The sequence below is a fragment of the Betta splendens genome, chromosome 16 (assembly GCF_900634795.4).
Source record: "Betta splendens chromosome 16, fBetSpl5.4, whole genome shotgun sequence".
NCBI classification, from domain to species: Eukaryota; Metazoa; Chordata; class Actinopteri; order Anabantiformes; family Osphronemidae; genus Betta; species Betta splendens.
The window spans coordinates 20,629,808-20,641,752 of record NC_040896.2 but is presented as its reverse complement, the minus strand read 5'-3'; the positions used below and the strand labels follow the sequence as shown (position 1 = coordinate 20,641,752).

The following is an 11,945-nucleotide window of genomic DNA, read 5'->3' as shown; positions in this document are numbered from 1 at the left end:
CAAGTGTGTGTAAACTGATAAGATATTTATAAATGAAATGTTGGTATATAAGCTGGAAAAAGATAATCTGATAACTGAGTTATTAGGTTATTTATTTATTAGTTATTAGGAAAGGAGAAAGTTCCATAGCTCCAGTTGCCCACCTGGAGAATGATATAGGAAACCGCAGGTAGATAGGGAAGCTGTGGTACTGTAGCAGTGTTTTTTGATGTAGAAAAAGCGTATGACATGTTGGGGAGGTGGAGGGAGTGGAGCACGTTATTATTATTATTGTAAGTACAGGAGGGAAAGTGAAGGAATGATGAGGAGTGTGAGGGAGTCAGGATTGAAGATGTGTGTCTGAGGAGTGTGTTGGAAATTGGAGGATCAGGGAGCGGGTGGAAGTCTTGTTTAAGTTTGTAAGTGTCACTGGGTTGGGGAGGGTCAGAGAAACCGACAGGTGGCGGTAGAGCAAGGAAGCAAACCGCCCATTAAACACAGAAGAAGAACAAACTTGCACAGCTGAAGTTGTTGGACATGGCTGCAGCGGAGGAGTTCTTTCCAGGTAAACATGAACATGTCCGTGCTCGGGTGTGATGCGTTCACTTGCCGTCGTCGGCGCGGGGCTGTTACGTGCGCGATGAGCACCTGTGAACATTAAAGTAGCGGTGCATTGATTCTGGTCGTGCTGTCATGTGACATCAGTTATTGTTCTCGCCGCATACTGTATGTGTCACATGTCACCGTTTCCGAAGGTGAGCGTGTTTGATGTAATACTTCATAACATGTGGCGCAGGAATTGCCAGGATCCAGTATGAGCCCAGCGCAGGTCCAGGGGACGTGTTGTGCTTTAAGCACTACAACGCAGACGAAGTACGTGACGCAGACATTCGCGCACATGAGATAATGTGCATGCATCTGTGCAGAGTTGCGCAAAGGCAGACTGGTCAGAGATCAGCGTTGCTGCTCTGTGCAGGTGCTCATGGGGAGGACAATGGAGGACTGGCTGAGGTTCTCCGTCTGCTACTGGCACTCCTTCTGTGGAACAGGTCTGTTCCCTGAGCTTCAGGCTGGGTGTAATTATTATACTGTCGGTTCTTTTTACTATTTGTTTACATTGTAAATGAGGACCATTATTTTTCCATAGGTGCTGATCCTTTTGGCTTTCAGACGCTCCATCGGCCTTGGAATGAAGGAACTCCTATGGAGTCGGCCAAGAAGAGGCTCCATGCTGCTTTTGAGTTTTTCACTAAGCTTGGTGTGAGAGAACTGAGATGATTTTATTAGGAGAAATTACACTTTTACAGTTAAACAGAATGCATATGCGCTTCTTAATATTGTTTAATATCTTTATAATTCTTACTTGTCTCCCCAGGTTAAATATTACACGTTTCATGACAGGTAATTGACCGGAACGTTTGTTTAGGACACATTCTATGTAAAGCATCAGACAACCTGTATGTCAGAGTTGGAAGGCAGCAACGAAGACGCGTGTGCTTTTAGTGGAAAGCCCATAGCTCCTCTCTGTTTTCTGCAGAGACATGGCTCCTGAGGGCTCCACGCTGGAGGAGTCCAACAAGAACCTGGATGAAATAACAGACCTGGCTCTGCAGTTGCAGAATCAGACTGGAGTCAAGGTGCTCTGGGTCACCTGCAACCTCTTTGCCCACCCGAGGTCAATGTTTTATATTTTTATTATTATTATTATTATTATTATTATTATTATTATTATTATTATTATTATTATTATTATTATTATTATTATTATTGTTAGCAATGCATGCATGCTAAAAAAATGCCCCGATGCGTCGGTTCACATGGAAACTTCGTGTAACAGGTACATGAACGGTGCAGCCACTAACCCTGACTGTCACGTCCTGGCCTACGCTGGTGCTCAGGTCAAAAAGGGACTGGATGTCGCCAAGAAGCTGGGTGCAGAAAACTTTGGTACGAGGAACTGCATTTTTTCATTAGATGTAAAATCTTATGTTTTTTGTTTTAAATTACTATTCGTCTCCTTAGTGTTTTGGGGAGGAAGAGAAGGTTTTCTGTCCATTCATAATACTGATGTTGCCGCTGAGCTGAATCACATGGCCGCCTTCTTCAAAATGGCTGTCAGTAAGTGTCATGATGAGTGAATAATGAATTCTGAATCTGGGTTATATTTAGTGTCATGCATTCATAATGTCATAGTTTCATGTCTGTGTATTTGTCACCAGAGTACAAAGAGAAGATTGGGGCAAAGTTTCAGTTTCTCATTGAACCGAAGCCAAAGGAGCCCTGCAGACACCAGTATGATTATGGTAACGATGCTAAAAGCACACACACCAGCAATAAAATGTATTATAACAGCATGAGGGCCTTATGGTGCCGTTTCCTTCAACAGATGCTATGAGTGTTATAGGTTTTCTCAAGCATTATGGTCTGGACAGTCACTTCAAGCTTAACATTGAGCCCAACCACACCACGCTGGCAGGACACTCCTACGAACATGATATTGTCATGGCCTCCGCGTAAGACACAATAATAACCATACAAAATGCTGCATATCCACAGTTTATGTAGTCTGAGGACCGCTTTACCTCCACAAATGCTAAATGCTCCCTGTTGCCCTGCTTCCCTTCAGGTTTGGGATGCTGGGTTCGGTTGACTCAAACACTGGTTCTCCGGACTTGGGCTGGGACACAGATCAATTCCCCATGGACATCAGGAATGTCACCATGGTGATGAAGGTGAGATGATTTAATGTTTAGTTGAATCTTATTGGCCGTGGTGTTTTATAAAACATTTGTAATATGTAATATACATATATAATCTATGTATTATGTAATAATACATTTTTTTGTGCGATACATGGCTAATTGGCAAAAAAAACAAGCCTCAACATTCATTTTGAAAAAACAATTTGAAATTTGTCAAATCATTTCTGTGTTACATATGTTTATGTACATTTTTCGATGTCAAATCTTCTCCAGACCATCATTGAACAAGGTGGTCTGCAGCCAGGAGGCCTAAACTTTGATGCCAAGGTGCGCAGAGAGTCCACTGATCTGGAGGACCTGTTCATCGCCCACGTCGGAGCCATGGACGCCTTTGCAAGAGGACTCAGGAACGCTGTACGAATCATTGAGGATGGGATAGTCAGTGAGATGATGAAGGTGAGCTTTTCAGCTGCGTAATATTCACAGTTAAGTACGCTATTAAATAATAAATCTATAATTAAGAACCATTCTATATTGTTAAGTATCTATAACTGGTTCTTTCCAGAAGCGATACTCAAGCTTCAGTCATGGTTTTGGACTGAAGGTGGTGGAGGGTTCTTCCTCGTTAGAAGACATGGAGGTACAGTGGACGCCACCTCTGTGTGATCAGTTATGAATTAATAAAATATTACATGCTAGTTTATTGTGCTGCAGAGCTTTATGTAAACTATTGTTAGTGTCTCTCAACACAAACACATTATCCAGTGTATAGATAGCTAAATGTTAAAACAATATCTTTAAAGTATCTTTAAATCGTTAATAATAATAATTTAATAGAATTATTTCCAAATGAAAAGGTTGTGTTCTTCTTGTTTCAGGCCTTCATCAAGCAGAATGGGGAACCCAAGATCACTTCAGGAAAGCAAGAAAAATATGAGCTGATCTTTAATCACTACATATAATAAATAATGGTACAAACATTGTGCTTCATTCAAATGAGATGAAAAGTTACCAGGGCACCACAGATTTTGAAATTGTTTCACTAAGAAATAAAGTGTAAAATAATAACAAAAGATACATTCAGTCACTGTAGAAATGTAATTTGGTAATAAAACTAATTTTCACAATAAAGCATTTGAGTTTTATTCTGGTTTCACAGTATACAAATTTGCAGTGTATAATTACAAAATTACATTATTGTTATAGAGTTAATGTGTCCACACTCTTCTGCTTACCAGCTTGATAGCTAGGATGCAAATTATGTTTGATTTCTATTTACCGCTCAGATCATTCCTTCACTTCACTGCTAACATTATCCAGCTAACGCTAAATGTAACTTGAGCAACATCTTATAAAAAGCTACATAGTTTTAACTGGCAACGTTGATTATGTTCATCAAACCACTTTAAAATTCTGTTAGCTAACCTTAAGTACAATACAGTACAGTAATCTTAGCCCACTACATTGTGTATTCATGGAATCAGGAGTCCATGTCACAAATTCTACAAAAAGTACAAGAAATAGAATATTGGTATTGGGTTCTTTGTATACACTGTGAAATCTATAAGTAAAACTGCATAATTTGTGAAGCTCCTCAGTGGCAGAGGAGAGGACTGCAGCATCATGTGTTATAGAGGGTGCACATGGCTGTCTGCTGTCCTACTCCTGCTCCACACCACAGGGAGCAGTGGCTGATGTACTGACCATTATGTCTGTCTGGGGAGGTGAGTACGAGACTGTCATTGGTTGACAATAGTATGTAATTGAAAAACTGAGGAAGCAGATTAGTTTATACAAGGTGCATTATTTACAGTACAACTACATAATGCTCTTAGGATAAATTAATTAAGAGGAGGTTGGAGGCCAAAACAAGCAAGAATGAACTTCTCCTGAATGTAAAGGCTGAGGCTCAGGTTGAATATGGAGAGTTTCACCTCACTGAGCTGGTTTGCACACTCTCTGGGGAGCCTGGAGCTGATGTTTTCAGGGCCTGTTTCCTTCCTGGCCTTGGTCCTCCTTGACTCCTTGAGTTAACTCCCTCCGAACCTGGTTCAGAGCGAGGCAGAGTGGGTTGTGGCTGGTGTTTTGCACACTTTGATCGCTGCCACAGTTAGAGGTTCATACAAGAAGATCGGGAGATTAAAAATAAGAATGCTAACAGGTTCAAACCCCCATCAGAGCACCAAGTGTACAACCTTGAGTAAGAAACTTCACACTAGCTCCCAGGGTGCCTTGCATTACATTGTATGTAAAAGGCTCTTCTTCTCTTCAACAGATCACAACATAATGGTCACATAAGGCAACAATTCATTGAAAATATTTTTAATTTTCATTTATTCGGTTATTTTAAACTGTATCCATGTCCAACTGTAAATAAGGACTGATCTTAGAATCAGCCATGGATATTTCTACGTGTTCTGCATCAGGCAGACTCATATAGTAACTGTGATATATGTCTGATCCGCAGTTGTCAGTGCAGTTGTGTGCAGCATTTCTTGTTATGGCAACATCTTCTCACCAATAATCCAGGCTATAATATGCAGTTCATCAATTTGTCTTGTGACACATAATCGGTCCACGTCGCATGTGTCCCACGCTATGTACAATAAATGAAACACGCTTCTTTCCACTTACATCACATCATACTACCGTCCTGCCGGCACGCTGACCAATCAGAGGCCGACGGGACGCTCCCTGCCGAGAAGGTTGTCCAACCAGCGTATAGCGTGAGCTCTGCTCACCATCACGTCATCTTTGATTGGATGGCTTAACGTTGGAAAAGGCGGGATGCAACTCCAACCAATCGGTAGTAGTTCGCGTTTTTTATTAGCATAAATTATTCAACATCATTTCGCCGACAGTTGTGTTACATTACAAAAGTAACAGCTTGTTTTACGGTTGGCTGACGTTTTTTTGTAGCACTTCTAGATATACAATAATACATGTTACTGCTATTTTTTATATCAACCAAAATAAAATCGTTGTTAGGTGCTCTTGTATCATTGCTGTCAGTTCAACTTTATTTTTTTTTATAAAAAAAAACATGTGGACTTTTTTGGGAATAGCGAGCTTTACGTATCTTTACAAAAAATCGAACACAATTTTGACTGTGGCGTACAAAGAGGTAATCATAGCCTTAACTTTATTTTTGACAGTCGGGCTGCTGCTCGCACATATCAGGTATTTTGATGGCGAGAAGCTCAGACTGTCTCGGGCGTGTAAGTCACTTCTGAGCCTTTTGTCTTTTTTACCTGTCGTCAACAACTTCATTCCTCAAACGTCAACACAGGGAAACAGGGAAGCAGAGAAGAGCAGGAAAAAGGTAAGAGGATCGACATGGATTCATGTTTATTTCCCTATTCGAACGAAGGACGACAAAGAAATGCAGAAAAATAAAATTATGAATGTGTTCCACTCAGCTCTCTTTACCCTGTAAAAAAATAATGTAATCACATTCACAAACTGGCTACATGCAGTTAAGAAGTCTATCACATGTAGCTTTTATAGTGAGGGTGAAGTGAGTTATTATTAAATTAATAAATGAGGTGTTAAATATGCATTTGTCTATTGTTTGGCCTTGTGTATTGTTTTTAGAGTTGGAGACAAAGGAAACAAGTACAGACACAGAACTCTGCTACAGAAGGTGCCACAGCCAGTTCTGCCGTTGTGGCCCCGGAGCCAGATGTGGTCATAGTTGGGGCTGGAGTCCTGGGCTCAGCAATGGCCGTTGTTCTGGCCCGGGACGGAAGGAGGGTCACGCTGGTGGAGAGGGACATGAAGGAGCCGGACAGAATCGTCGGGGAGCTGCTGCAGCCTGGAGGATACAAGGCTCTCAAAGAGCTCGGACTGGAAGGTGAGTGGCAGAAGCTGCCGTGGTCCATCACCTGTGTGCTGCATATGCCTCGGGTTAAAGGTCAAATGTATCCACAGCTTACCGCACTCTGGTGTTTAATTTATACAACCTGTAATTTAGATTTTTTATTCATAATGTCTTCTTAAAGTAATTTCTGGACAAATAAGTGCTGCTTAACAATCTTAACGACAGTCATCACAATCTTTACACGTTTTGTGCATACTGACTAACATTTCAAGTTAGTAGTGATAAGTGATGTTGTCTCGCTCAGTGTGTGTGTGCGTGTGTGTGTGTTGTTGAGTAGACAGTCTCTGCTGCCCCCCTCAGGTCATAACGCTGTAGTTCATGTCATATTTTCTCACCCCTCAAAAAACAAAACCGTTACATTCACAAACACATCTTGAGTTCTTGTTGAGAGTAAGTAAGTAAAACCAGATATTACAGCCTCAAATAAATGTCTAGAGGTTTATCTTTAATGGAAAGGTGCAGCCATTAATCATCAAGCACATGTATGTTTAAATATTCCTTTGAGATAGAATGAAACAGCTGATACTGTTAATTTACTGTGTGACTGTAACAGCAATGTGGTGTATTGCACTCGTTCATCATTTTAGATCATCGCCTTCATCGCCTTCAAGTCAAACATACTGTCCAGTGACCCGTGACTAACTGAGTGGATAGCGACCATGTGCTGTGACACTGAACTGCAACCTGTTGTGTGTGTTTGGCCTCAGGTACAGTGGAGGGCCTGGATGCCCATCTGGTGAAGGGCTATGTGATCCATGACATGGAGAACAGAGCGGAGGTGGAGATCCCCTACCCTCAGGAGGACGGCAGCGTCCAGTGCGGACAGGCTTTCCATCATGGTCGATTCATCATGGGCCTGCGACGAGCCGCGCTGGCTGAGCCAAAGTGAGCATCAGAGCTTCACGTGCCAAATGGCTGATGGGGCGACACCGTAGTTGGTTGGACGCCTTCTGCTTTGTGCTCAGACCTTCGTCAAAGCCAAAGTTCATGTTCATTTCATGTGCTGTCTTATTGTGGCCACCAGTATCACTCTGCTGGAAGGCAGTGTCACCAGTTTGCTGGAGGAGGACGGCTGTGTGACCGGAGTGCAGTACAAGGATAAAGAGACTGGAGACGTCAGGGTAAGAGCGGTGTGAGTGCGGTGAGGAAGATGCTCAATTTACTAGTCTGCAGGACATTTTTAGTTGACATGCGTGAACCGTGTCCTGTAGGAAATCCACGCGGCCTTGACTGTGGTGGCTGACGGCTGTTTCTCCAAGTTCAGGAAGAGCCTGGTCTCCGGGAAAGCTCGCGTCTCCTCACACTTTGTGGGATGCCTCATGAAGGTAGCAGGAACAAAACCACAAGTATAGCAGTAAAACACCACAAACCTGAGAGACAGAGACACAACTGGTGATTTTCACAGTTTGCTGACCCTTCAGAAATAGAACAAGTGTTTACGTCAGACAATGGATTGGATCAACTGTGCAGCACTACAGTTTTCAATCCATAGAAAATGTCACGAGTGATTGATTTGGGAAACAAATATGCCTGTAAACTACAAATGAACCATAATGCTGCCGCCAGTGAAGTGAAAAGCCTCCATATACTCAAGCTACTGTGTGACTTCTCCTCTGCTTCTTCCCAGAACTGTCCCCAGTTTAAAGCCAATCATGCTGAGCTGGTGCTGGCCAACCCAAGCCCGGTGCTCATTTACCAGATCTCGTCCTCGCAGACCCGAGTGCTGGTGGACATCAGAGGAGCGATGCCGCGTGACCTCTCACAGTACATGGCTGAGATCATCCACCCGCAGCTGCCAGGCAAGAGAGAGCGTTTCATTACTCGCAGCTAATAATGACTCGGGCCGGACGGTCGGCGACTTCCTGTAACAGCAGGGTCCTTAGAAGGTGGGCTTTTATAAGAAGCCCTCACTGAGCAGCAGAGACTGGAGCCTGTGCCGGTGTGTGTGTGTGTGTGTGTGTGTGTGTGTGTGTGTGTGTGTGTGTGCGTGCGCAGCGGTTGAGGGGTTTGACATTCATAGTCCGCTCTGCTATTCAGCTGAAATATCAATTCCACGTTATCAAAGCGTCTGGCCTCTGGTCCGGCTGAAATGGCAGGAGTCAAGTCACACTGATAAATTGATAAACGCACATTCAGACGGCAGAAGAAAAGGCCTTTTCTTGTGCGTGTGCCCAGGGAACACCTTTGGATTCTCGCCTGGTGATCGACCTGCCTGTGCTTTCTCTTTCTCTCGTTCCTTCAGAGCATTTAAAGGAGCCTTTCATGGTGGCGCTGCAGAATGATCGACTCAGGTCCATGCCCGCCAGCTTCCTGCCTCCCTCCCCTGTCAACAGGCCAGGTACTGACGGCTTATTGACTGAGGTGCTGCTTCAAATGCACCAAGGGAATGTTTTGAGCTGCTTCCACTGTGTGCATGAGTCAGGCCTGCGATGCAGCACCTAGTCCAATTTGTTGCAAATTGCACATTCTCCAAATGAATCTTTTCTTATAATCACAAATGAATGTGAATAGTCTCGGCACCAACGTGGCTCTGTCGTGTGCAGGTGTGCTCCTCCTGGGCGATGCCTACAACATGAGGCATCCTCTGACGGGAGGAGGGATGAGCGTCGCCCTCAACGACGTCCGCATCTGGAGGAGTCTGCTCGGCAACATCCCGGATCTGTACGACGACCGGGCCGTGCTGCAGGTGAGCACAGGGGCAGCGGGACCCGACTTCTGCCAAACAGACACATATACAAGGAGAATCTGAATCACAGCACGCACGAGTTATATTTGGGCTCTGCACCACGTGAGCATCACCCCGTTCTGCGACTCTGCAGGTGAGAGACTGCAGACCCACGTGTGATATCACGCTCAGCTTGTTTTCCTTCTTCTCGACAGGCAAAGAAAAAATTCCACTGGGAACGCAAGTCATCACATTCTTTTGTGGTGAACGTGTTGGCCCAGGCCCTGTATGAGCTGTTTGCAGCCACAGACTGTGAGTGTGCGCCTGCTGCTGCGCCCAATAACACACACGTACTGTCAGGTTCAAACATTATATAGAGGATGATGATGATGTTCATCTTGAGTCTCATCGTGTCTGTGTCCAGGTTATCTACATGAGCTGAGAAAGGCCTGCTTCCAGTACTTCAAGCTCGGTGGAGAGTGTATTTCCGGACCTGTTGGGCTCCTCTCAGTGTACGTACTAACTAGCACCATTCATTTCTGCACGAGTGGTTAACTCGAAGCGTTTGAATGAATGGAGTTGTGGCTTCCACCAGGCTGACGCCCAAACCCATGACGCTGATCGGACACTTCTTCGCCGTGGCGCTGTACGCTGTCTACTTCAACTTCAAGTCTGAGTCGTGGCTCACCAAACCTCGAGCCTTGTTGAAGAGCGCAGCCATCCTGTACCGAGCCTGCACCGTCATGTTTCCACTCATCTACTCCGAAATGAAGCATCTGTTGTACTGAGGCCTCACACGGGCCGAACCGTGGCAGCACGCTTACACACTAAGGCTTAGTTGAGAGCAAATCCAAACCAGAGCCACTGATAAAGGATTTTAAGGACTGATGAAGATTTTCATGTTGGAGAGTTTTTAAAAAAAACACACTTCTAGTACAAAAGTACTAGAACTTTGGTTTGGTCAAAGACGTGTTCAGAGCTGCAGATATACTGAACTGTCACATGTTTCTGACGTGATGCTCTGCTCAGCAGGTTTTAGTTGAACTTGCAGGATTATTAAATTTGACAAACAGTTGATCTGCAGACGTTGTCTAGTTCACGGTTCTTGGCGTTTCTTGCGATGGAGAGAAACAAGGATGATAGTTTTCATGTTTCCCTCCTAAAAAGGTGACACCAGCCTTGGTCTGACCATGCAGAGGGTTCTAAGGTTTCAAAAAATTCTCATTAGTGCCTTGTTTCAGTTTGGACAGACTATACATCGATGCTCGCATTGCATTTACTGCACAGTTGCCCTCTGTAGTAGAAGTGCCTACAAAACACTGTACAGTAGTTTATAGCATGAATAGTTTCAAAAAGCAACTTGGCATCTGGATTGTTGTTTTGCAATGAGGTCGGTTCCTGCTGTTGTACTGTGGAGGTTGTTGTGTGGCTGTTTTTAATTTGGTGATCAACCTTTGACGGCACAGTGTTTTAATAGAAGAACGTCCTGATGTCCTGACATGACTCAATGTCTAAACTACTGCCTTCACAATGAGTTTTATATAAAATATATAGCTTCTTTTTGTCGAGCTAAAAATCTGCAGAACTTTATTTTTATAACTTCCAGTAATAATTGTCTGCTGCGTTACTGCTGTTTCCCTGTACATGCTGCCATAAGAGACATTTTGTGTCACATTTTGATTTGAAACATGGCGACAGTGCAGTTGAATGTGACAAAACTCTAATCTCAGAACCCCAAGAATAACTCCTGCACCATTATTGCTGCTGGATGTCAGTAAAGAGCTGACACAGCATGTCGCCTGAGGGGAGTTTGACTGGAGCCTGACAAAGAGGCAGCAACGTTCCATGACCAGATGATGAGACCAGGAAGGTCTCTTCATGAATGTTGCTTCATGAAGTGCTGTTAAATAAATTGCATTGTTTGTTCACAGCTTTCATATGAATTTAATTTGTATATTTTAAATAATTATTAAGCACTGATTGGACTATAGGGAAACATAGGCCACCAGATGGCGCTCACTCACAGAAGAAGGACCACTGCTTAAATCTAAACCCTGTTTTTAATCCAGCCCATAATAGTTCAACTCTCAGTCAACTGCATTGAATTGCTGCTGGGCTTTAATGTTCTAATGCTTCAGTAGAATTTATCAACATGCAACATGAAAATGAAACACGAGGATTAGTTGAGTTTGATATTGTTCTTTTACTGCAGCTGCTTTTAATAAATCTTGCTGACGCTGCAGATGCGTTTTCAGCCTTGGTGAGTGAATGACTGTTGCAGACTGGGTTCATTTACCGCACTGATACAAGTCAGGGCTCATCCAGCAAACGCATCTTTTTAACCCCCAAATATTCTCATTCTCATGAAATGATTTTACCCACAATGCAACTGGTACATGCTATCATATGCTATCCTAATGGATTAGTTAAAAGCTCAAATATTCACAGTATGCAATTAATGATTGCTCCTTAAACCTTGAGCAACCTCCTCAGATCGCAGCCTTCTGCCTACAAGTTGTCAAATATCCAGATCAGTTCTGCCTGACAGCATTTGTTTAAGATTCACTCAACCATCAAACTCACAGGGTTTTTTTATTTTAAATGTGTCTCATAATCCTTAACATCCAAATGCGACCCAAGTATGATGAGTAACAGCCTCAATGATTGTATCTAACCCTCTGATCACTGGTGATTGATTGGCTGACTTTGAACAGCATCT

General features: G+C 43.4%; 2 protein-coding genes across 3 annotated transcripts; both read left to right on the top strand.

Annotated features, from left to right (window-relative positions):
- Nucleotides 1-422: 422 nt before the first annotated feature.
- Nucleotides 423-3,812, top strand: LOC114843702 (uncharacterized). 2 transcript variants are annotated; one of them, XR_008692917.1, is made up of 14 exons: nt 423-544; nt 776-852; nt 956-1,028; nt 1,127-1,239; nt 1,355-1,380; nt 1,517-1,654; nt 1,817-1,926; nt 2,002-2,097; nt 2,199-2,282; nt 2,366-2,492; nt 2,606-2,711; nt 2,955-3,166; nt 3,247-3,321; nt 3,560-3,624. XR_008692917.1 is itself a non-coding variant. In XM_029130516.3 (14 exons), the coding sequence occupies exons 1-14, from the start codon at nt 517-519 to the stop codon at nt 3,641-3,643; spliced, it is 1,320 nt and encodes a 439-aa protein (XP_028986349.1). In that variant the 5' UTR covers nt 426-516; the 3' UTR covers nt 3,644-3,812. The 2 variants fall into 2 exon arrangements, 1 of the variants encoding a protein (XP_028986349.1); XM_029130516.3 differs by having other exon boundaries at nt 426-544; nt 2,955-3,137; nt 3,560-3,812.
- A 1,725-nt stretch (nt 3,813-5,537) lies between these two features.
- On the top strand, nt 5,538-11,152 carry sqlea (squalene epoxidase a). The gene is made up of 11 exons (XM_029130517.2): nt 5,538-6,003; nt 6,276-6,534; nt 7,269-7,446; nt 7,586-7,682; nt 7,773-7,886; nt 8,189-8,360; nt 8,804-8,899; nt 9,105-9,247; nt 9,442-9,538; nt 9,651-9,738; nt 9,822-11,152. Exons 1-11 carry the CDS (start codon nt 5,725-5,727, stop codon nt 10,012-10,014), a joined length of 1,716 nt encoding a protein of 571 aa, XP_028986350.1. The 5' UTR covers nt 5,538-5,724; the 3' UTR covers nt 10,015-11,152.
- Nucleotides 11,153-11,945: the final 793 nt, after the last annotated feature.